The sequence below is a fragment of the Rhineura floridana genome, chromosome 3 (assembly GCF_030035675.1).
Source record: "Rhineura floridana isolate rRhiFlo1 chromosome 3, rRhiFlo1.hap2, whole genome shotgun sequence".
Lineage (NCBI taxonomy): Eukaryota > Metazoa > Chordata > Lepidosauria > Squamata > Rhineuridae > Rhineura > Rhineura floridana.
Window position 1 is genome coordinate 149,236,441 of NC_084482.1, and position 26,070 is coordinate 149,262,510.

General features: G+C 43.8%; 1 protein-coding gene across 11 annotated transcripts in view; it reads right to left on the bottom strand.

The window, feature by feature from the left end:
• Window positions 1-26,070, bottom strand: part of DENND6A (DENN domain containing 6A) — a 63,948-nt gene that overhangs the window by 18,216 nt on the left and 19,662 nt on the right. For 4 of the 11 annotated variants that reach the window (XR_009761494.1, XR_009761492.1, XR_009761488.1 and 1 more), the window contains 12 exons: window positions 25,448-25,528; window positions 23,748-23,853; window positions 23,315-23,394; window positions 22,428-22,490; window positions 18,806-18,861; window positions 17,794-17,916; window positions 16,788-16,883; window positions 13,189-13,283; window positions 8,338-9,393; window positions 4,877-7,578; window positions 2,124-2,189; window positions 2,014-2,036 (listed from right to left, as the gene is read on the bottom strand). Coding sequence is in view for 2 of the 11 variants with exons in the window: in XM_061618299.1 (XP_061474283.1) it covers window positions 867-956; window positions 1,972-2,036; window positions 2,124-2,189; window positions 13,189-13,283; window positions 16,788-16,883; window positions 17,794-17,916; window positions 18,806-18,861; window positions 22,428-22,490; window positions 23,315-23,394; window positions 23,748-23,853; window positions 25,448-25,528 (921 nt within the window). In the remaining 9 variants the exon portion in view is untranslated. The other 7 variants (XR_009761491.1, XR_009761490.1, XR_009761489.1 and 4 more) reach the window with 7 other exon arrangements.

Below are 26,070 nucleotides of genomic sequence, written 5' to 3' on the forward strand. Positions count from 1 at the left end.
CTGGAAAAAACAACAGCCCGGGCAAGAAAGAACCCCCCCAAGGGAATTCCCCAGGGATGGGAACACAACGTTAGATACAAGACAGAGGGAAGGAAAACACTCAGTAACACACAAGCAACAAAACCTCCACACCCTGTCAGACAAACACAGCAACAGATAACACAGAAACTTAGCTAAAGCTACGCTATAGATATCAGACTTGTTTGTACGAAGGCAAGAATGAACTGGAGAGTGGGAGGGGCCTGACGCCCCTAGTCTTGACTTCAAAAACATTCTTGCCTTCGCACGATAGGTGGAGCTACAACCCGCAGTGATGGTATACCTCCTATGGAAAATATCGATTTTTAAGAATGCTTGTTTGTCAATATTTTCTGACCGCCATGCAAATTACAAAGGTAGTTTCAGGAACCATTTGCCCAAACTCTTTTGTTCATCTTGGTGGTCATGGACCACCAATGGTCCATGAGCTTCATTCAGGTGGTCCGCAGCATGGCCACACTAAATATTAATGTTAATTTTTTATTGTATTTTTATTGCTTCTTTCTTTTTTTATATTGAATGAATGAATAATGAATGAATAATTTATCTTGGTCAAAGACCAGCATACATTTCTTATATTGTATTTTATTGTGTAACAATTTAAATTCTGTGAAATTTGTAATAGAATACAACATAAGAAATAAACAAAGCAATAAAAATCATACAGCATCTCACACAGAGCATTACAATTGCTACCATCAGTCAACGATGGTTAAATGTTCTGCCAAGACTCTAAGCAAATTTTAAGTGGTCTGTGAGTATTAGTGGTTTGAATTACAAATATTTTCATTGCTCAATAGAGAAGTGTCATACATATGGCAACTTACTAAAGGAATAATGAAACTTTGGGTCAGTTCCAAAAAATAACGACGAAGAATTATACTTTGGGCTTCTCCAGGACGCTTCTGCTGTACTCCCTAAAAAAAGCAATCACAGTAAGTAGCCCACTTTCTATTATTTTGAAGACGAAAAGCTATGGACAGTATTCAACTACATTTTTGTGCTAGCTCAAGGGGAGCCTCGTACCATCGCCACATCTGGAGGGTTGGGGAAGCCCCAGGATAGATTTAAGAGTGCATGGGGGGGGAGGAGAGGGGGAGACTTTACATGTGCATATTTGAATATTGAACTGAGCAATCCTATATGCTAACTACACTTGGGGGGGGATTATATGCTGCTGCTACACCAGCAAAATGGCTGCCCTACCCTGTGCCAACTCAGCCCAGGAGGGAAAGGGGAAAACATGCAACATAGAAAGTAAGTAGCTGATGTTAACCATGGCAGATATACTCTCAGCGTCTCTGGAAACACCACAAAAGCCCATTCAATGGGAAATTTCTTGTGCCAGATCCATGCAGAACTGCACCACTGATGGAGCATAGCTGTGGTTTGAAGGATACGGTACAAGTGTGATCTTCCCCTGTGCCATTCCTATCTATGACTCTGCCACATTTTAGCCATTCTGCTGGCATATGTTCACTGGTGGAGCCAGTGGACTCCAGCGTATTTGGGGTGTTTCACCAGCAGATCTTCTGTGCTGGTGATATGTCTTGTGATCTACCAGCATAGCAGTTCTCCTGCCAAATCCTATGGACCCTCAGATGGTGTGACTTGAGTACAGGATTACTCTGTAAATTGTTTTTTCCAACAAAAGTAACCCAGTCTTCCCCTTCTCATGACGTTAAACTTTGGAGAAATTTCTTGATAAGATTTAACAATACGGTCTAGCTTTACATATTTCTTTCTATTTATTATAAAATATTCAAATGTTCTCTTATATGCAACTCACAACATCAAACTGATGCCCTGGCCTCCTTTTGGGAGAAGCAGGTCCTTGTTTCCTTTTGTTTCTTAATAGTACATTTCTCCCCTTTTCCTGCCTCTGCCCAAGAACCATTAATGTAAGTGGTTCAACTACATGCTTGAAATTACCTTTTGTAACTGCTTTATGATTTCTTCATCTCTGTTCAAGTATGGCTTATAAGATGTGTAAACACCTACAGGGGAAAAAAAAGATTTACCTCTGGTTTAGGCCCATAACAATATTCTGTAAGTAGTGTGTTTATACTGATGAAATGCATTACCAGGTTTAGAATCCAAAGTCTTTAAGTTCTTCAACTTTTTCACTTTTACCTGTTTTGGTACTTCACCTGCCAAAATGAAGGAAGAGACACTTAAGTGGATATATCAGTCACATGCCAAGATCTGAAGAGCCCAGGGCATGGTCTTAAAAGGGGTTCTGCATTCACATGGGGAACATTGCCAGTGGTTTACTTCTAACTTCAACAACCCACAGTGCCTCAGATGCCAATTCAGAAGCTTCCAATATTTTCAGAGTACAAGGAGCTTTGGTAGGAAGGGATAAGAACATCAGTGAGTTTGTACAGCAGTCTAGAATTCAGTGTCATCGTAGCCATGGCAAATATTTCATTGCCCTATGGCAAAGAAGAAAGGAACCCTGCCTTTCATCTCTAGCCAGGAGATGGGAAAGGAATGAGGATTGTTCCCTGCAGTTGTGTTGGGCTCTGGATGGCACAATGCAGCTACGGAGAAAATCCCTGTCCCGTCTCCTTCTCCAAGCTGCTGGGATTTGCTGTTTTGGTAATCAAAGCCCCCCTGTTGCTCAGTGCCTAAACAAATCCCAACCTTTTCCTTCAGCTCTGGAGGAAAAACCTGGAGGTGGCAATTTGAACAATGAGTGGAAAAGAGATTCCAAGTGCCCTGGCTGCCCAGTGCCAAACAATCCCCAGCTCCTATTTTGGAGCAGGGACTATCCTCACACTTGTGTGCTGTGCTCTCAAGGTGATCTGAAGCCCACAACAACTGTGGGGTCCTTGTCCATCCCCCTTTCCAGCTCTAAACTTGGGAGTTGGGGGAGGAAGAAAGGGGTTGTCTCTGACCTCACACAGAGATGCAGTACAAGATCAAGGACAAATAACCCAATCCTATGTGTTTGTACTTGGATGTAAGTACCACTAACTTTGATAGGACTTACTTCCAGGTAAGCATGCATAGAACTGTAGCCTAAGGCCTGCACTGAATGGAAGGGACAGTGTCCTCATAGGCCCAAGTTTGTGGATCTGCACATGTGGAAGCCCATACACAGCTGTTTAGATTCCATACATTGTTTATACATATTGTGACCACAGAATCATAGAATAGTAGAGTTGGAAGGGGTCTATTAAAGCCATCAAGTCCAACCCCCTGCTCAATGCAGGAATCCAAATCAAAGCATTCCCAACAGATGGCTGTCCAGCTGCCTCTTGAATGCCTCCAGTGTCGGGGAGCCCACTACCTCTCTAGGTAATTGATTCCATTGCCGTACGGCTCTAACAGTTAGGAAGTTTTTCCTGATGTTCAGTTGAAATCTGGCTTCCTGCAACTTGAGCCCATTATTCCGTGTCCTGCACTCTGGGACGATCGAGAAGAGATCCCGGCCCTCCTCTGTGTGACAACCTTTCATGTACTTGAAGACTGCGATCATATCTCCCCTCAGTCTTCTCTTCTCCAGACTAACCATGCCCAGTTCTTTCAGTCTCTCCTCATAGGGCTTTGTTTCCAGTCCCCTCATCATCTTTGTGGCCTGCCTCTGAACCTGTTCCCGTTTGTCTGCATCCTTCTTGAAGAGCAGAGACCAGAACTGGATGCGGTATTCAAGGTGAGGCCTAACCAGTGCTGAATAGAGGGGAACTGATACTTCACATGATTTGGAAACTATACTTCTGTTAATGCAGCCTAATATAGCATTTGCCTTTTTTGCAGCCACATCGCACTGTTGGCTCATATTCAGCTTGTGATCAACGACAATTCCAAGATCCTCCTCACATGTCGTATTGCTAAGCCAAGTATCCCCCATCTTATAACTGTGCATATGGTTTCTTTTTCCTAAGTGTAGAACTTTGCATTTATCCCTGTTGAATTTCATTCTGTTGTTTTCAGCGCAATACTCCAGCCTATCAAGGTCCCTTTGAATTTTCTTTCTGTCTTCCATGGTATTAGTTGTGCCTCCCAATTTTGTATCAGCTGCAAATTTGAGAAGCATGCTCTGTACCTCCTCATCCAAGTTGTTAATAAAAATGTTGAAGAGTACTGGGCTCAGGACCAAGCCCTGTGGTACCCCACTCATTACTTCTGCCCAGTTTGAGAAGGAACCATTGATAAGCACTCTTTGAGTATGATTCTGAAGCCAACTGTGGATCCACCTGATAGTTCTTCCATCCAGCCCACATTTAGCTAGCTTGCTAATCAGAATGTCATGGGGCACTTTGTCAAAAGCTTTGCTGAAGTTGACATATATTATGTTCACAGCATTCCCACAGTCTACAAGGGAGGTTACCCAATCAAAAAATGAGATAAGATTAGTTTGGCAGGATTTGTTCTTCATAAATCCATGTTGGCTCCTAGTAATCACTGCACTGTTTTCAAGGTGCTTACAGATTTGACTGCTTTATAACCTGCTCCAGAATTTTTCCAGGAATTCATGTTAGGCTGACTGGTCTGTAGTTCCCTGGTTCCTCCTTTTTGCCCTTTTTGAAGATAGGGACAACATTAGCTCTCCTCCAGTCATCTGGCACGTCACCAGCCCTCCATGATTTCGCAAAGATAATAGACAGTGGTTCTGAGAGTTTTTCAGCCAGTTCCTTCAATACTCTAGGATGCAGTTTATCGGGCCCTGCCGATTTGAACTTGTTCAAAGTTGATTAGGTATTCCTTGACCATTTGTCTATCAATCTCAAGCTCCAATCCTGCCCCTTCTACTTCATGTTTCCCGGGAGGGTCATAGACCCTTTTTTGGGAGAAGACTGAGTCAAAGTAGGAATTGGACCATTGGTCTCACCTGAAGTGTGATTTTCCTATGAGGACGGACATCACAACGGGTTTTAGCTCCACCTATCGTGCGAAGGCAAGAATGTCTTTGAAGTCAAGACTAGGGGCGTCAGGCCCCTCCCACTCTCCAGTTCATTCGCAGCGAGTCTAAGGAGAGATATCTAAAAATACAAGAACAAGGCCAACAGGCCTGGCAGCAGGAAAATAACACAATAGTACCATGCATAGTAACATGACTCCAACATAGCGGTATAACAGAACTAGAAGTCTTGACTTTACTTTTAAATTTAAATATAATAGCGTAACAGTAATATAGAACACATTAAAAAATATATAGTCATCCTCCAACTGGGAGGGTCGTGATGTCCGTCCTCATAGGAAAATCACCCTTCAGGTGAGACCAATGGTCCATTTTCCCTATGAGTCCGGCCATCACAACGGGATGTACCCCAGCAGCCCAAACAGGGAGGGACCACCCACGTGTTAATCGTCATTAAGAACCTGTTGCAACACTCGTCTGCCAAAAGAAGCGTCAGCAGAGGCATAGCGATCTATTTTATAATGCCTTATAAACGAGTGTGGGGTAGAGCAGACTGCAGCCCTACAAATATCGGCAACAGGAGCATTAGTGGCAAAAGCAGCCGAAGTGGCAGCTGACCTGGTAGAATGAGCCGTTATACTAGCTAGAACTGACAGCTTCAGAGACTCATATGCTAAAGTAATACATGCCCTTAACCAACGGGATAAGGTAGGATTGGAAACTTTATGCCCCATAGACCTTGGATGAAAGGATACAAACAGAGACTCAGTTCGCCGTATATCCTGGGTCCTAGACAGGTAGGTCTTGAGAGCCCTCCGGACATCCAACGAATGCCAAGCCTTCTCGAGAGGATGGGTAGGATTCAGGCAAAAGGAAGGCAAAACAATGTCCTGGTTGCAATGGAAAACTGAATCAACCTTGGGACGGAAGGAAGGATCAGTTCAGTACAACAGAGTCCTTATGGAAGACGCAGAGATGGCGAGCGGAAGACAATGCGCCCAACTCCGAAACTCGTCTAGCAGATGTGATTGCGATCAGGAACAAGACCTTGAAGGACAGTATACGAAGAGGCACAGTCCTGATGGGTTCAAACGGAGGACGTTGCAAAGCCTGCAGAACCTTCGGCAAACTCCATGAGGGAAACCGATGGACAACAGCCGGAGAGCGTAGGGCGACTCCCCTCAAAAAATGTTTGATGAATGGATGTGAGGAAATATGATCTCCAGGAGAGGACACTGAGAGAATGGACGACAGAGTGGACGCATGTCGACGTAGGGTGTTGGGTCGAAGTCCCATCATAAAGCCGCTATGGAGAAATTGGAGCACCTGATGCACAGTGGCCTGGGATGGATCGTGGTGGTGGGACTGACACCACTTGGAGAAAGCCACCCAGGTATGTTGATAAATACGGGTGGTAGATGGTCTTCTCGAGGCCAAAATAATATCAATCACAGCGTCAGACAGTCCAGCTGACCTCAAATGTCTCCGTTCAAACGCCACGCTGTTAGATTGAACCAAGTAGGGTCCTGGTGCAGTACTGGACCCTGGGATAGAAGGTCTGGCCTTACTGGAAGTGTCCAAGGATCCATCATTGACATTGCCAGAAGATCTGAAAACCACGGTCGGCGTGGCCAAAATGGTGCTATCAGAACCAGCTGTGCCCTTTCGGTTCGCGCCTTCCTCAAGGTTTTGGCTAACAATAGTATGGGAGGAAAGGCGTACAATAGACTGTCTGGCCACGGTGTTGTCAGAGCATCCACTGCTTCTGCTGTTGAGTCCAGGTATCGGGCAAAGTACCTGGGAAGCTGGCAATTGCGACTGGAGGCAAACAGGTCGACAGAGAGGGCGCCGAACCGACACTGGAGACGATGGAAAATGGCTGGATGAAGTTTCCATTCTCCCGGAAAGACCTGTTGTCTGCTGAGCCAGTCTGCTGTCACATTCCAAATCCCTCTGAGGTGCTCTGCTTTCAGGGATTGTAGATGTTGTTCTGCCCAGACAAAGATGAGGGAGGCTAAGTCCTGCAGAGGACGAGACCTGGTGCCCCCCTGTCTGTTCAAATGTGATTTTACACACGTGTTGTCTGTTCGAATGAGCACATGATGCAAAGGGAACAGAGACTGAAAATGACATAGGGCTAAGTGGACAGCCTTTAGTTCCAGCCAGTTGATGCTTTGGGATTGCTCTGTGTTGGACCAAACCCCCTGAACGTACTGGGAGTTGCAGTGGGCTCCCCAACCTATGAGGCTGGCATCTGTGGTTACAACGGTTCTGCGGGGTTCTCTGAACGACGTGCCCTTGGAGAGGTGTTGAACCTTGGTCCACCAGCGGAAGGAGAGGCGCAGTGCAGGGCTCAAGCGAACTTTGCGATGGTTGGAGCTGGCGATGTCTTTTTGAAAAGGCAACAGAATCCATTGAAGGGGCCGAGTGTGGGCTCGAGCCCATGGCACAATGTGGATTGTAGATATAAACATCCCGAGCGCTCTGGCAAGAAGCATGACGTCTGCGGATGTTTGTTGCATCAGGGACCTTGCGATGCTTGTGATGGCAGTGATGCGATCTGGAGCCAAGAAGACCATTGCCTGCAGGGTGTCCAACATTGCCCCTAGATGTAGTAGGCGTTGGGTTGGTTGGAGATGGCTTTTGTCGAAGTTGACAAGCCAGCCGTAGGCCTGCAAAACATTGAGGGTGATCATTAAATGATGATGAGCCAGTTCCTCCGACTTGGCCCGTATTAGTAAATCATCCAAATATGAGTAGATATGAACCCCTTGGGTCTGGAGGTAAGCCACTAGGATGAGTAGCACCTTGGTAAACACTCTTGGAGCAGAGGAGAGGCCGAATGGCATCGCTCTATATTGAAAATGCTGGTGGCCAAAAGCAAACCGAAGAAACTTTCTGTGGGCTATGCAAATGGGCACATGGAGATACGCTTCCTTAAGGTCGATAGAAGCCAGGAAGTCTCCTTCATGCAGACTCTCCGTAATGGAGTGGAGTGATTCCATTTTGAACCTGCGATATGTTACAAAACGGTTGACAAACTTGAGGTCCAATACCGCCCTCCATGATAAATCTCGTTTTGGCACAGCAAATAGGAGGGAGTACACCCCTTCCGACCTCTCAGTTGTGGGAACTGGCTCTATCGCCGCTATGTCCAAGAGGTGGTGTATAGCTGTCTGCATAATGTTGTGCCTGGCTGGTGCCCTTGGGCAAGGAGACGGGTGGAATCTGTCTGGTGGGGTTGTCCAGAACTCTATGGTATAACCATAACTGAAAAGGTCCCTGATCCAGGAGACCTTAGTAAGGCGCAGCCATCGACCTCCAAAATTAAGTAATCTGCCACCTATGGGGAGGGCGTTAAGACTACTTGCGTAGGCGAGGGCCTCCCTTAAATGAGGACGATGAGTTGCCCCTGCGCCCTTGGTACTGACCTCTGCCCTGGAAGCGTCGGTTCCAGGAGCCCCTGAATGCGTTGGGGTCATAGGGTCTGAAGTCGCGGCCTCGTCCTCCTGGCCGCGTTCCTCGAAAGGGCTGGTTAGAACGGAATGAAGGAAATCGCCTGAAAGGCCTGTGGTCGCTGTTCTTGACTGTGGCCAGAACCGGTTTGTGGGCGTCTTTTGGATCAACCAGCACTGCCTTTAGAGCTTCCTCGCCGAAGAGTAGAGATCCGGAGTAAGGAGCCCTGGACAGATTCAATCTGGCCGCTGAATCAGCTTGCCAGTGGCGAAGCCAGAGGGTGCGACGAGCAACTATTTGAGCCGTCATGGCTCGTGCCCCTAATTGGGTGGCATCCAAAGTGGCATCGGCCACAAAAGCTGCTGTCTTACGCAATTTCAATAGTGCTCTTCTGAGGGTGACAGGATCAGGGTTAGAATCCTCTAGAAGGTCATCCAGCCACATCATAGATGCTCTGGAGAAGATGGAGGCTGAAGCGGAGGCACGCATGGCTAGGGTAGTGGCCTCGTGATTCTTGCGGAGGGCAAAGTCTATTTGTCGCTCAGTAGTGTCTTTTAGGTGGGATTCCCCTTCCCTGGGCAAAAGCGATCGTGAAACGAGGCGAGCGATTGGTTCATCTATGCCAGGGACATCTAACTTGGTGGCAAAGTCCGGGGCTAGGGCGTAAAGTCTGTCAGCCAGATTCTTGAAGCGTCGAGCTTTGAGTGGATGGGCCCATTCTTCAGAGGCTAATTTGGTAATTAGGTCCGGCACCGGGATGTAGTGCGCAGTAGGTGCAGGGGATTTGAGGACCTTGGCCCCTTTGATAGCTGGGGCGGGCGAAGTTGAAGGCGCAGTCTGGAGACCAAGGGTATTAACTACCCTGCGTGCTAGCGGCTGATAATCTGAGGTATTAAACAAGCGATACGATGTATCCTCCTCATGATCTGAATAGTCGCTCCAGTCGTCTCCTTCAACATGGTCAGTGAAAGTTGACTCCTCCGCATACGAGGTTTCGTCCGTACATCTGCCTCTGGCTACATCAAAGGGATCTGGTGAACCGGAAGAATGAGCTTCATGGCACGCACGTTGGACCATGTTAAGTGGAGGTATGGCAGGAACTTGTGGTAGTGACTGCATTTGGGTGAAACATGCCAGCATGGCTTGAAGTTGGGAGAGGAAATCAGGAGACAGCTGCAGACCGGATGTGGCAGATGTATGTGCCTGAGGAACTATTGGAACAGATGTTTGGGGCGGTAAAACGGAGGGAGGTTCGTTAGGCGAACACGGGGGAAAGCCAACAAACTCTTCCTCGTCAGAGGCAGCAGCAGGGGAATGTAGAATATCGCTTATGTGTGCCTGTGCTGTAGTGGTGGTTGGCACAGAGACATAGCGTGGGCGCTTTGGTTTACTATGGCTGGAAAGATGTTTTGTCTTAGCCAGTGCTTTGGTATGTCTGGTCTTAGTCGTGTTAGGATGTTGTGGCTTGGCTGATTGTGGCATGCCTGGCTGATCTGGCACCATATGGGTTGATGGCGGCATGCCTGGCTGTTTTGCCATCTTATATTAACTTGGGTGCAGTACACTGCCACGGAGGGGGCAGAATGTAAAGACCCGAACTGGCACAGTGTACTACCACGGAGGGGGTAGAATACACTGGCAAATGGCGAAGTGCACTGCCACAGAGGGGGCAGAATGCACTGAGGTATCAACGTTAATGTAATATAGGCTGTTTTAGAGTTGGTACACTCAGATTAGTGCTGTAGGCTGGGTTTCAGGTTTGGTTCACGACCTCAGAGGGGGCAGGACCAATATAAATCAGATTTAGTACAAATCAGCCACTATTGTAAAGCTCCAGCCTTGATAATACAATCCAGCCACTAGGATTAAAGCTCCAGCCTCGAGAATACAATCCAGCCACTAGGATTAAAGCTCCAGCCTTGATAAAATAATCCAGCCCACTAGAATTGGAGCTCCAGCCTTGATAATATAATCCAGCCACTAGGATTACAGCCACAGTAAAATTGTGTGTAAATCAGCCCTGTGTGAGCCTGTCTGCAGCACGTATACAACATACATACGGATAGATAGCCTGCAAGGGAGGTATCCAATGGATAATAAGGGTAACAAAAAAGGCGGGAAATTTGAATTCACAAAATGGCGCCCGGAAAAAAAGAGCGGGAAAAAATAGTGGAGAGAGAAGAAGTAATGGCGGCCGTCTGGAATCGAACTGGGGGAAGGGCTGCCCAGCGTGGTCTCGCAGGAGGAACCGCGGGGCCGAAAACCGCACTGGCGGTTCTAAAAAACCCCCAGGAGTGAACAGTGTAGTGAGGGAAAAGCGGCAGCTGCCACAGAGAGAGCCGCCGCCGCCTGCAAAGCCCTTCGCAGTGGGAAATTAAAGCCACGTAGCGAGGGTGAGCTGAGGTAAAGGGTAAAACTCAGGTAAAGGAACCAATGGAGTAGCCGCAGCCACAGGCAGAACGGACCCGGGCAGGCTAAATTGAGTGACGGGGTAACGGCGGGAGCTGCAGCTGCAAGCTCCCGCTGAGATCGGAAGCGCCGCAGCCGCGGCAACAGAGCCGGGGGGGGGAAGCTCAAAAAACGGTCAAAAAGAAAGAGAACCGCAGCCGCGGTCTCTGTGGGAGCCCCCAGACAATGGATGCAACAGAGCCGGGGGGGGGGGGATCTCAAAAACAGCCAAAAACCAAGAGATCCGCAGCCGCGGTCTCAGAGGGAGCCCCCAGTCAAGGAAGAAAAGAAAATTGAGATGAATAGCTCAGGGTTGGGAAAGGATCGAAGAGAGCCGCAGCCGCGGTCTCTGTGGGAACCCTAAGTGAGCTACACACAAAACAGAAAAGGTAAGGATTTGAGGACAAATACACAAACAAATACAAGAGACTTAGCTCAATGCTATGCTATAATTCCAATCTTGTTCGTACGAAGGCAAGAATGAACTGGAGAGTGGGAGGGGCCTGACGCCCCTAGTCTTGACTTCAAAGACATTCTTGCCTTCGCACGATAGGTGGAGCTAAAACCCGTTGTGATGGCCGGACTCATAGGGAAAATGAGGACTTCTGCATTTTTTTTGTCATCTGTTATCATTTTGCCATCCTCATTGAGTAGCTGTGCCATCATTTCTTTTCTCTGTCTTTTACTATGGACATACCTGAAGAAAGCTTTTTTTGTTGCTTTTAGCATCCCTTGCTAGCCTCAGCTCATTCTCAGCTTTAGCCTTCCTGACACCATCCCTTCAATTCCGTGATACCTGCCTGTACTCTTCCTTTGTGGCCTGGCCTTCTTTCCACTTCCTGTATGTGTCCTTTTTTGTTTTCAGGTCCTCTCTAAGCTTTTTGTGAATCCACATTGGCTTCTTCTGCTGTTTCCCCCTTTTTTTCCTTGTTGGAATTGCTTGCCATTGCGCTTTTAGAATTTCCTTTTTTAGAAATTCTAAACCAGACCAGACATACATCATTTGCAAAGAACACATAACATCATTTTTATGCATTCAATGGGGAAACAAAAATATTTGTCATTTGATAGGAAATTACATAACATTAAAATTTATATTTTAAAATATGTTTGAAACAATTAACTATGTGATCTGTTTTTACTTCAGTAGAGACAGCTGTTACTGTGGTAGCTTCAGACCCAAAAAAGGGCAAATTTATTATATAGGCCCAGACTGTAAGTTTTGGAGAGGACAACTTTCCTTAACTATTTAACTTTAACACAGCAAGGCTACTTACTAACTTGCACTGATAAATTACACTACTGCTTACACTAGTGGTAGGGAACCTCGGTCCTGTGGGCCTAGGCCCACCAAGCTTCTGAATTCGGCCCACATGGCCATTTTGGGCAAACCACGCCCACCTCTCACTCACCTGGTATCATATGACATCAGGCACTGAGATCTCTTATCTCCAATCTAAGTGCTAAGATCAGGAATAAATAATCTCTGATTGTAGTGCTAAGCACCACAGCATTAAGATCAACAATACATCTGTCCCTGCTCATGGCCTGAATTGTGAATCGCCTTGTATCAGGTGATTGACAAGCTGGTGGCCCTATCCATTTGTCAAACATGGCCTACTGAGGGTTCTGGACACAGCCCTAAGGCTGAAAAAGTTCCCCCATCTCTGGCTTACATGCTACATGTCTATCAGTATGACAAGTTGGAATGGGAGGAGGTCCTTGCCATGCAAGAATAACATGGCAAACTCCATATCCCTCTCCTTTCTTTGATGCAGAACATATGATTTGGATCCACAAGACCCTTGCTATCTATAGTTAAAGAGATCTAAGATAGAAGGCCTAGGAAGAGCTTCTCTCAATCAGAGCGCAGACAACGATTTAGATCCTAACTTTCCTGCCATGAATGGGACAGAGTTCATGTTCATGGTACAGGGCTTTTCCATCTCCCCCTGTGGGGCTCTTCCCTGCTGCCTCCAAGTCTCTTTGGGGTGGGGTGATCCTTGGGAATGATGTAAGACTGGGGAGGAGAGTGGAGGGACTGGATGCAGCTGGAGGGCCTTTCAGTTTCTATTCAAATAACAACATACACCAGCTAATTGGATATATTAGTCTACTATTTTGGTTTCCACACCAGTTCAGGTTTTGCAAATGTTAACTTATAAAGTGATTAAATCAGAGGCAAGCCAGGCTACTGATTTTCATACCACAAGTCAAAACCACCTCTCTACTTTATTTTTTAAAACAGTAATTTCATATTTTGTTGCCAATTAACTTTTGTTGCCATTTAACTAAGCTAAAAGAACAAAGACAGTAGCATATAATATGCTATATACCTTTGGGGAGGGGGGGAACCTTCAGTCAACTTAAAAATTTACCTGACAGTTTAATGTCTCCTATTCGGATGATGTGTGGCCAGTGCTGCAGAGTTTTAGCAAAAAATGGATTTGTCACTCCTAAGATGACAGAAGGCCTGAAATGTGGAAAATTCTTGAATGAGATCAATAACTTCTGCATAGATGCAAAGAAACTACATTCCAGAGGAGTAGCTCAGTTTGTTGCAGAAAACACCAAGAGGAGACTTGTGGCACACTGAAGACTAAGGCTTAGTTCTACAATACTCTTTCTATGAAGAGAACAACTCCTTTTATTTGTGTAAGAAGTTGTGACCCAGTGGAGGGGTGTATGTTCAAGTATGTGCATGTGTGTGTGTGACTGTGCGCATGTGCAAAGCATGCAGGCGCCTGGATGAATGGCAAACCTTCAGGTCAGCCATTTGGTCAAAAAAGCCCAGCTGTAATGGACTAGCTGCTCCTTTGCCTTCAAAGTTGCCTCAAGTGACTCAGTAGCCTTGCCCTGAACCAAAACTCTCCTCACTCAAAGAGCCCAACAGCTGCAGCTACAACAGGAAGGAGGGGTTGGGATCAGCCAAAGTGTATGGAAAGACAAAGTTGATTTAAATATATCCCATTTGCTTTACAGGGGTGGAGTAAGAGAGCAGATGGAGACTGCCAGGCAGCAGAAGCAGCCTTTAACAGCCACCCAAGCAAGGAGGGAAACAGAGAGCCCCATGAAGCCAGACACTAGAAAGACATGGAGATGCAAACCTCCCTCCCAGGGAGAGAGAGAGCAAGAGCACAAGGCAAGGGAGAGGGAGAGGCCTAACCTGGGAGTGCAGATACTTCCTTTTTCTTTCTTATCCACAGTTAGAGGGCTTGGTTTGATTTTTCTTGCCTCTTGTGGCTACTGACAGGTGTGCAGTAACTCAAAAGCCCTCTTATAGCTAGATGGCTTCTTACTGTTTTGGCTTGGGTAGCCCTTGCCTGTCCCTTTTCCCAGAACAAATCCCTTTTGTTCATTTTTCCTAATACAGGAATACCCCGCTATACGGACCTTCACTTAACATACACTCGCTTTTACGGACATACTCCATACTCCACCATGGCCGTTTACATATGCTTGCTTCACACTTACGGACACTTAACGGTGCGTGGGGGTGGAAATAGACGCGATCGCACCACTGCAAATGTGATCGTGATCAGCTGAGAGGAGCGGCAGCGCAGCAACAGAGGCTTTAGCGTGGGGCTTTGAGGCTCCGCATGAAGGAGAGGTAAAAAAAGTTTTAAAAGGTAGTGCTTCACTTTAAGGACATTTTCAGTTTACGTATTCGCTCTGGTCCCACTGAGTACGTTAATGCGAGGTATTCCTGTAACTAGCTTAGGGACCTGACAAAAGCGATTTCCCACTGGGACTTAGGAATCCAGCAGAACCCCATAGGTTTAGCTGCCCTTGTAAGAACTGGCAAGCTCCTCTTCCCATGCTCTGGCATTTCCCATGTCCTGGGCCAAGAAGGACCTCTATACATTCTAGCCCATTTCTGAAGGTATAAGCTTTCATCACCTAGAGCCCACTTCAAATGCATGAAGTGTTATCCCCAGTTGGCAGAAGCTGCCCATTATTACTATGGTGAATGGTGACTGTACTTATCTTGTATATTTCTGAGTTTTGCAGAGAAAAGTATTTCTTGTATTTTGTGGCCTTTAAACTCCACTCTGTTTTACACTTTTTTCTTCTACAACCATATGTATGGGTTGTATCCAATGTTAGTCAGAGTGGACCTATTACAATTAATGGACATTACTAATGGGGATCCATTAATTTTAGTGGGTAATCCAAATAGAACATAGTTGGACACAACTGTATAGCTACAAACTGAAGATAACTCAATGCATTTGATGATGATGTGAGCTCTACTGTACAAAAGCTTATGCCACAGTAAATTGCTTAGCCATTCAGGTTCCACAAGATTCTCTTTTGTGTTTAAAGTTACAAAAGTCTTATTTCTCACATAATTAGAATATACTCCCAAACAAATGAGTTTCTCTTCTGGATGAAACCTATTCAGGTCTTCTCCAAACTGGTTTTGGTTGATCATGATATAATTGTGAAAACCAAACAAATTCACATTTTTTAAAAAAACATACAATCAACAGCTCATCTGGAAAAACATATTCAACAATTAATTGTAAAGAAGGGGGATATTAAGAACAATGAAGCCTTTCTTCTGGGAAAGCAGAATATATGCTTCTGACAATTTGATATCTCTATTAAAACCACCTGCTTGGCTATTGATGCTACCAAGTTTTATTGCTTTGTATTTTTAAATAAAGAAAATACACATATCCCAGCTAAACTGTAATGACTGTTAAATAATTTCAAGAACTGAACTACTCTTCATAATCCAGTGGAAATGCTTCCTCAATGTCACAGCAGATGAACAATATCTGTGCATAACAGGGATGCTTACACAGCTATACCTGGTGATGGGGGCAGGGAACAAACAACCAGGTGCAAAGTTGATCAAACTCTAAAATGTTGGCAGTATTCCTTAGGAATATATATTTTGTCTCAGCATAAAGATAGCAATATAAGCAATACACTTAATTTTTAGAACACTAAAGACTTTAAATTAAGATCTAACCCCTCACTTTTTCAATATATTACTGTAAAGTCTTTAAAACAGCACTGATTTACTTTTCCAAGTGCAGGCAGATTGTTCTTCTGAATGCTTGCAGAGTGAAGTATTGTAGGACTGTTTACTACACAACAGGAAAGCTCAGACTATGGAAGCCATAGAGAAGAGGAGAGTACCAGCTCTATTTGAAACAACAGCTTATGCCAAACCACTCATTTCTTGGTCTTCTACATTTACATAAAGGGTCATCATTCCAAACACTGCTCTGTTTCTGTGGGACTGGTTAAGCAAAACACAACTTAGCCTCTAAAAATAACTTGCTCAGAAGTATAGTTTCCATGTTTGGATATTTCCTCCCTTATATTATTATTGACAGAATTTTAAAATTGTGCAGTTTCAAGTTACTACTGACTTTTGAGACATAGCCCAACAAAGCTAGTGTAATTACCACCACATTCATCAAGTTACAATATAGCACAAAAACATTATGGACAATATTATTGTTCTGCATTTTATGGTTTAGTGGGAAAAGCTTGTTTGGTTCAAAAGTAACTGAGAAATGTTTGAGAAACAGCACTCATGCACTATGTCTCTAGTTCAAAATTGCTTCAATTTCTTTAAGTTTGACAATTTGGCTAGACATCCATTAGAATACTGGTAAATTATATAGATTGTTACTGGAGTTAGGAAATGTTTGTCCTGACTAGGAGGATGTCTTAATAGCCTTGTAAACAGAATTCCTATTGTTTTAAGCACTATATATTAGAAGATAATAAAATCATATCAAAACAACAGCTGCTTTTTATTTCCCATCTCTCAGCATGAAACTCAATTAAAATAGTTAATCGTGGCCTGCAGGATTACAAAAATGAAGGGCTAGGGTTTTTTTTGTTAAGATGAGGTTCCTAAAATGAGGCTCTAAGTCTACACAATCCTTTAGAGTCAGAATTATGAATGAAGAATGAATCTAAATATATAAATTGTATAATCCATTTTACTTACGGGGTCTGTGTACGAGTGGTATATTCTTTGAATTCACTGTCGTGTATTGTAAAATAAGGCCTAAAATCACTATAGTACTTCAGAGGTGAAATACAGCTGTGAAACAAACACACAGAAGAAAAGTGTGTGAATATGCATATGTTTAGGATTATAAACTTACTCTGCAGGTTATTCTGGTTGATTAAATGGAGACAGGGCCTTTTCCATACTTTTGGAATATCCCCCACCCAGGGATATATGCTTGGTGCTGACATTGTCTATTAGGTGACAAATGAAAGTGATTTTATTCTCTTGGGTTTTCACACATAAACTCTGGTACCTTGTTGCTATTTTACTGCTATCTTTTAAAATACATGCTGCTTAATTGTTAATCTTATCCTAGTAGAGAAGTCATTCTCCAAGTATGAATCCTGAGGTAGCCAAAATGGCATAATCCATATAGTAGCCAGAATTATCAGCTGCCTGACTGGCTGCGGGGGAGGTGGAATGGAATGGGGGGGGGAAGGGGGAATGATAATGTTGAATATCACCCATTATTTTGTGGCATTTGGCCATATGTTCTCAGGGGAAAAATCACTCATTAAAAAAATCACATTCTATGCTTAAAATATAATGTAAATTATATCATATTGTAAATGTAAGGTTGCATAATTATGTTTTCTAAATATCTGCATTTTGCACAATGTTTTATTTTATTTTCTTTAAGTGTCTTGGACAATAAAAGAAAGCAATAACTATTCTGGGACACTCAAAAGGCACAGGATGAGGCCTCGTATCTTGGAAGATTCTCCTCAAACTGTCAGCCAAAAAAAAAAAGGCCCCTATAAGTATTAACCTTTTACATGCATTTAAATTTAAAAACATTTCTTCAGTTATATGGGTTAGGGTTTTTAAAAAAAAAAAAATGAGTCGACCAATTCTGAGGATTCTGCTATAGCCTCCACATCCTGTGACTCATGGTGAGATCACAGTCATGTAGCTTTTTAAGACTCCTCCATATGTTTACCTTACAAGTGCCAACACAGTTTCTGAAGACTCTGATGGTGATGGTGCCATGACAACAAGCGGTTCCCCTAACAACACTAGCTCCCATAGCATCTGGATATGAAAGAACACTGGCGAGAAACATCTGAAACAGATTTACAAGAACAGTCTTTTTAAATTTTTTATCTCTATTTATAGCAAGGAGAGCAGGAGCAAAGAAAAGGTAGAGCAAAAAGAGAGAGGAGAAAATATGCAACTGAAAATGTGACCTTGACTTGCACCATCTTGAGAGTCTTAGCTTTGCATGACTATTGACTCTTCTTGAAAGGTGAAAAGAAAAAGGCAGAAAAGAAATGGAGATAAAAGTGTGGGTAGAACTACAGCCAGAGGACATATAACTATAGCTCTCCAACTTTGGTCAGGACATGCACTGGCCACAGTCACAATTACTTCACTGTGTTGCACCCACTATGAAGAGGCTATAGAGATGCTAAGATACCTGGGTATGGCTCTAGGAATATGGACCAGTGGCAAGAAGAGTACAAGCACAGTGCATTCTTGTTTTTTTCTTGCAAACCTTATTCCTATGATACAGCACAACTATATTAAGGGAGTAACAGAAACCTGTGTAAGTTAATAAAGAGTAAGCCTAGAGAGGTGTTACTTTTTCAATTAGCTCTTAAAGGACCCCTTCTATTACCTGTGGGTTTCTCCTTATCTTCTCAAAGCACTCCAAAGAGTGACTAAGAGTACAATCCTAAACATGTCTCGTCATAAGAAAACTCCATTGGCTTCAGTAGAACTTACTCCCACATAAGTGTATACATATTTGCAGAATAAATAACTGACTTTAACAATAATACTTCTAAATCAGTTATTATAATCCTTATAGACAAACATCCCATCTTGTATGTTCTGGATTACCAATAATGATGTCTCACTTATGCTATTTGCTAGCCAGTCATTAAAACCACCAATTTCTGAAATTTTCTTTGATGGAATACGTCGACTTCAAGACTTCAGAAAGCTTTTACCTGAAGAGATCAATTTCGTGGACAGTAGACAAAGCAATGGAGACTTGTGTGTCTGTCTAAAAGCAAAACAAAACGTTTTTGGTTATATTAGCACCAGATTATGGAATGAAAGAAGGGTGCAGTGAATCCACACTGAGGCAGATGCACATGGGGGGTGCGAGGTGATTTCATTTGAGGCTCAGGCACACCCACAAAGTAGAGGGGCACAGTCCAGCCCCAGCTGCGACTCAAATACAGGCTTTAAAAAACCCCACATATATTCTCCCTTCCTTTAGTTCGAAGGGGGGCAAGACAGAAGACAGCCAAGATAACAAAGAGAGAAAAAGGATAGTCAAGCTGACAAAGCAATAAAAAGGATAGGAAAATGCCATACCCAATGGTGGGAGGGGAGAGAAGGAGCGAGAACCAACAAAATGGCGGTCAGGCAAAAAGGGCGCGAACAGCCCCAAACCCCAACAGCCCAGAGCTGCAGCTGTGAGCTCCAACAGGATCTCCTCTGGCCAGCCAGACACACAAACAAAGATGCTCACAACCACCTTAGCAAAATTGAGGGAGGCGTGAATAAGCGCAGCTGCCCCCAGCAAGCACCAGACAAAAGAGGGGTGCTAACTAGCACCACTGACAATGACTGGAGCAGCCAGAGCCATGAACTCTGGTCAGGAAAAGCACCAGCGCCGCCATCCCTGCTTCTGTCCCATCCAGTGACAAAACTGAAGAAAAAAGAAGGGGGGCCAGCAAACACACCAGGGCCACAGCTGTGAGCCCCGTTTGAGAAGGGCGTCAGCCAGCACCGCCACTACTGCTTGTGCTCCGTCCAGTGGAAAAGCTGAAGAAAAAAGAAAGGGGGCAAGCAAATGCCACTAATCGGGGCGGCAGCCACGAGCCCCACAAGGTAAGAGAGAGTCAGGCCGGGGTGGAAAAGGGAGACCAGCAGGCCGCAGCCATGAGCCCCACGAGGAAGGTGGTCCCAATTGGTCTGGAAAGAACAAACAAGCCCGTGAGGCCACGGCTGTGAGCCCTGTGAGGAGGGGGGGGCTGGGGAGGAGGCAAAAATTAACAACTGTTCCACAGAAAAAAACACTCCTCACAATACACCCCAACAACACACACCTTACACACAGACCACCCTAAACACACCAAATCCATTACACAGACTCACTACAAGGAGTAAAGGAAAAGGTAGCAGCCTTGGATGAAGACAAGAATGAACTGGGGTGGGGCGGCAGGAGCAGCCCAGGTCTTGACTTCAGTGCATTCTAGCCTTCAGAAACTATTTAGCTATATAACCCATGTGACGGCATGCTACCTGGGGAAAAGGTTGTGTGTATTATGCTAACTATGATGATCTCTCATACTAAGCATATCACAAAAAATGTAGACTGACACTCAGTAAGGCTGCAATTGTAACCTTCCTGACACACACACACCCTCAGCAGGGCTTTCTTGTGTATCATGGCCACTACCACATCCATATCTCTGCCCTTCACGGCTGCCGGGAAGGAAGGGGGCACTAAGTTCACTGCCCTAGACTGGAGTTGGTGCAGCAATCAGATCCACAACAGGCCCCGTGCCATTGCATCATGGCAGTGAGACTGGTTCATTCCTGCTTTTGCGCTTTCAGCCTACTCTTGCTGGTGTCTCCCACCCAAATGTTCAACAACTAGTGGGAGATCAGCTCAGCCAGGAGAGCTGGGCATGGGGTTACTTCCACTCATTTCATCCACCCAGTCTGGCATAAAGAGTTTTTTGCTCCTAAGCTAGATCCCTCATAAATTCACTTCTTCAGTGAATGCACTAAATAGTCTGCTTGTAAACGCTCCTGTTTGGCTCTACACCCATGAAAGCTGAAGCCTCTTCCCGCCACTATCTCCCCTTCCAACAACCAACCAATGCTCATCCCAAGAACAGCACGTCTGAGAGTGGGGCAAATATGTGTGCACCTGAATTGGTAAGGCAGAATAAAAAACAGTCTGGAAAGATGAGACAGAACAAGTTAAACTTATATGCCATGGAGGGGGGGGGAGGAATGAGAAGATGTCGTTATAGCCAGTAGGATGCGAGGGAGAGCACATGCACAGTATCTTTCATGGGGCAATGGGAATGAAGAAGAAAAAACACTGGGAGGGGGGAAAAGGAGAGAAGAAACAGACTGGGAAGTTGAAAAGGGGAATTCAGGGGGCTTGGGACTGTAAGACACACTGTCCCTCTTTTAGAAGGCAGGGGTAGGGAACCTTTTTCAACCCAAAGGCCACTTCTGGGCAACCCTCTGGGGGCCACATGTGGTGTGTGGGGCTAGAGACAAAAGCGAGTCGAGCAACAAATGTAAGAACATAAAAAGAGCCCTGCTGGATCACGCCAAAGGCCCATCTAGTCCAGCATCCTGTTCTCACAGTAGCCAACCAGATGGCCATGGGAAGCCTGTAAACTGGACCTGAGCACAGCAGCATTCAGGTATTGCATACTGCCTCCTACACTGGAGGTAATACACAGCAACTTTTCCTCATAGGGAAGTTGCTCCATCTCCTTCATCATTTTGGCTGCCCTTTTCTGAACCTTTCCCAACTCTACAATATCTTTTTTGAGTAGAAGTGACCAGAACTGAACACAGTATTCTAAATGCGGTCACACCATAGATTTGTGCAACAGCATTATGATATTGGCAGTTTTCTTTTCAGTTCCTTTTCTAATGATCCTAAGCATGGAATTTACCTTTTTCACAGGTATTGCACACTGGGTTGACACCTTCATTGTCAGCTATACACTCTGATCCCAAGGTCTTGTACCTGGTCAGTCACTGCCAGTTCAGAACCCATGAGCATGTGTGTGAAATTAAGATTTTTTTGCCCCAATGTGAACCACTTTATACTCACTTATGCTGAATTGGTGTCGCTGTTTTACTACCCATTCACTTAATTTGGAGAGGTCCTTCTGGAGCTTTTCACAATCCCATTTTGTTTTAATCACTCTAAACAATTTGGTATCATTAGAAAACTTAAGTCACTTCACCGCTCACCCCTAACTCTAGATCATTATACCTATTGTATACAAGTAAATTTTACTTGTATACAGTAGTTTCTATATATACTTCTCTTATCTTCCATCCAGGCAAGCAAAAGGCAGTATCAGAGTTCAATGACATTATCAGAATTCAAAAACTCTCAAAGGGGGTGAAACAGTACCAACGAGGTGCACGGCCTGCAAAGAGTCCTGAAGGCCCTGGCCTGAATTCCCCACCCCAGGAATAAGGTCTACTGACCAAGGGATTATGCTTATGCTGGAGTGGTGACAGGTTAATATGTGAATTTCATGTTTTAAGGGGCTTCAAAATAATTTCTTAGACAATTAAAAGTTAAAGTGAGACATAGGATTTAGAAGCAAGTTGAATTATACTTACACTTTATTGGATAGCAAAATGTCACCAATTTATATTTGCAAAAATATTTGTACAAACTTCCACTTTCTCATGTTATATTTTCGTACTTGCAACTCCCTAGTTATTCCTCATTTACAAAACATACACTCCCTTATACTTGAGTGTATACCTGCAGGTCTGGAAATGACATTTGATAGTCAGCCCTTCGTTTTGATGAAGTATTTAAGTGCCAGGTGAACTGTTCACTACCTGGTTTGTGGACTGTAATACTTGGGTTTTTCCAGGCTTGTCACGACATGTAGGAATCCGCACCTTAGGAAAGAGACATGATGTGCTTCATTTATTATTGAGAATGCGAATAACCTAGAATGCTAAACTTATGTAATAACTTAATAGAGGCATTAACCTCTTCTGAAAGTAATACTTAGACATCTTTACATCAGTGCAGATATACTGGTCTTAATTCTTTTTCCTTAAAATCACTGTGGATTTCCCCCCAAACTATTGAAATGATTAAGAACTACCTTTGTCATTCTTAACAACCTAACTTATAGGTACCAGCCCTGTGAGCAATTTGAAGTCTTCACACAAACAAAACAAAGAACTATCAAGAAAATATAATTAAATAGTTATTTACCTAAGAGCAAGGGAAAATGTTTCTGCTTAGGGAAATCAATTAAAGCCTCGTAAAGAAATAAAATAAAATACCAAAACATTGTGTAGTTGGCAATGTGCATTCATGGGTATAATTATGGGCATGATTCAACCAAAGTTAAGCATTTTTCAGTGTAATGGACTTCAAACTAATAGTGTAAAGTCCATGTTTAAATCTCTCCCACTGAAATAATTTAAACTCAAATTTAGCTAGCCCTACATGCTCTAGTTATAATAAAGAAACAAATGCTACTTTTAACTGACAAGTCTAAACAGGAAAAAAAGTTCTAGAATACCTCATTCCTGTAGAATTTTCAAACATATTCCTTCTCTTCAGACATACCCTCCTCTCCCATCTATTAGGTGAACCTCACAAGCATAAAATCAATGCAAATATACAGGGACTAGTGACATACAAGAAATATACAAAGCCACAGCATGAATTCATACAGCAAACAAGAAGGGAAGAGCTTTTAATTTACCTTTATTACAATGCCCATGATAGGCAAATGTAGGGTTTTCCCTGGAACTGGGGGTGGCCATCGATCAATATCACTACAAGCTAAAATACATAAAAGAATAATAATACCAAAATACAATAGGCTTTGTGCATTAACCCCCCCTCAACTAAGTTATAACGCCTCCAAAAATTTGTGATTTAAGAGACCCACCAACAGCTCTCTACTCAGAGCTATCTGACAATATCATCTCTGACCAAGGTCACAGCCTCTGTTATGTCATCTGGTTTCTCAGTTGGCAACCTGCACATAAGCACCTTATAATCTACCAATCTTCTCTGATGTACTTCCCTACCCCAATATGAGTGTCATAGATTTATAGTGCACTTCCATTATAAAAAGTCTCCAGAGAAACACAAATATGTAGTTAACATTAATTTGCAACAGTATTACTAACCTGCTTCCAAGAAAGGTTCATTCTTTTCAAAATATTCTGGTGCAATTTGTCCAAGCACAGTGTGAAAAAAGTGGATATAAGGCAACTTGCTGATCATAACCAAGGACTAATAGAAGAGAAAGAAAATAATTCACATTTAGGGCGCAATCCAAATCGTCGGGCTGAGGAGAGTTGGATGCGGTGGTTCTCCAGCTGAATTGTCTGGGTTCCGGCTCAGCTGAGCTATGCCAGTGTAAGTCCCTCAGCCCGGTTCAGCCAGCTCAGCTGAGACCAGCACAAGTGGAACCGGAATAAGGCCTGAAAAAGGGGCATGCTGAGGGAGAGGCCGAGGTGAGGGAACTTAGGCCACATCCAACTTGTGTTCAGAGAGCTCCTGCAGTTCCTAATCCAGGCAAAAGTTACACCGGGGAAAAGGTCAGTCTAAGAAAATAATTGCAATGAAGTCAATGGAGAGGGCTTACTCCCAGTAGGGGTATTTGGGAGAGCAGGCTTTTACTTTCTGGGCCCTGTGCACAGCTCCCAGCTGAGCCAGCGTTCAGCTAACCCAGAGGCTCCTGAATAGCAACTGGATGCGGTGGAACTTTACTCCGGCTTCTCTTGCTCCACCACAACTTACACCTGCTTCCTCTGAGCTGGATTGCCCTGCCCATCTCTCTCAAAGCCAATGATGGTATTTAGAGAATGCTTGTAAATTAATTATCAGTTTCTCACTACATATAATATATCTATATCTATACACACACACACAAGCATTTTAACATCGAGGGTCACAGCCTGTTGGACTTTGCCATTACAGTGATAGAGATGCCAGCAGATCCAGCAGCATTAACCAAAAGGGAGAACTTTTGGATTTACTCTCTGGACACATTGGCACCACATGGCCTGAACCTGGAGGACAGTACCAGCACTACTTAGCTTCTGCAAATGAAGCCCCCTGAGCATGCCATCCTCAAAGCTCTATAACTGCCACCTTGGTAACAGCATTTGTATGTTAGCAGCTGATGAAGGCGGAAGCTGAAACGTTTTGTTAATACAATGAAAACCTGTGTTTGGTTAATCACAATTACGTTCATATATATATATATACACACACAATGTCAGCATTGCTATAAACAATAACAATGTTCCTTACTCATACAAGTGCACCTACAATGTAGGGTGTTACAATGGATGTGACAATACCTCAATGAACTTTCTTGGTGGTTAACACAAAGGGGGGGGCTGTAATTCTGAGCAAAGAATCAGCACAAGGTTTAATCTTTTCCTGCTCACTATTTCCTCCAAACCAAGTTGCAACCCTCCCCCTGCTTTTCCTCTTGTGGGGTTCAACATTCCTCGGCTAACATGCATTTGAAACCTTGTGCATAGCTAGATCTAAAAAGGATAGAACCAATATGCTGTTCACCACTTTGGGGGCCTCTGAGCCAAAAAGCAGTATATAAATAAACCTTAATATCAACAGTAAATCCTGCAAGCTAACCACACAATCTGTAATTGAATGTTTCCTCTGCCTACTCATCTCCAATATTGTACACTGGAGGCATTACTTTTATTTATGCATATTGGTCTTAGTCTTGGCTGTTAATTTTCAGACTAAAGGGCATTCACTCCTCATTCTTAAATACGTTACATGGGATACTTTCCAATGATTTCAATGGAACTTATTTCCATATAAAACAATCTTTCCAAAACTAGATTACCTTCTGGAAGTAGCCTCTTTTTAACGTTTTGTCTTGTACTTGTCTGAAGTATACATAACCATAATAATATGCAGGATCCTTCTGTAAAGAAATAAAAAACTTTACTATTTTTAAAAACAAAAACATTCCATAACACTTCACACTTTCTGAACAAGAATTACATATTTCAACTTTAAGGATGACTTGATTACAAGAAAGAAAGAAAGGCCTTGTACTCCCCATAAGATGATCAGTTTTTATATTTACAGTTTCACTTAATATTATACATGTCACAGTAAAAATACTTAAATAGTTATTCCATTCAACACATCTCAATTATGCATATGAAAAATAAGAAAATTCATTGGTACAGCTTAGAAACCAAACTTTTCTAAGATTATTACAAGAATCTGCATAGTTTAGCGGTACAGTAGGACCCCGCTTTAGGGCGCTTCGCTTTAGGGCGCTTCACCAATGCGGTGGTCTCAATTAGATGCAATTAGACTAAAGCCCCACTCATACGGCACTTGTTCCGCTTTTACAGCGGTATTCACGTGTCGCGCACCATTCTATTCAATGAGTTCTGCTTTTCAGCGGTTTTCGCTTTTCGGCAGGGGTTCGGAACTTAACCCACCATATGAGTG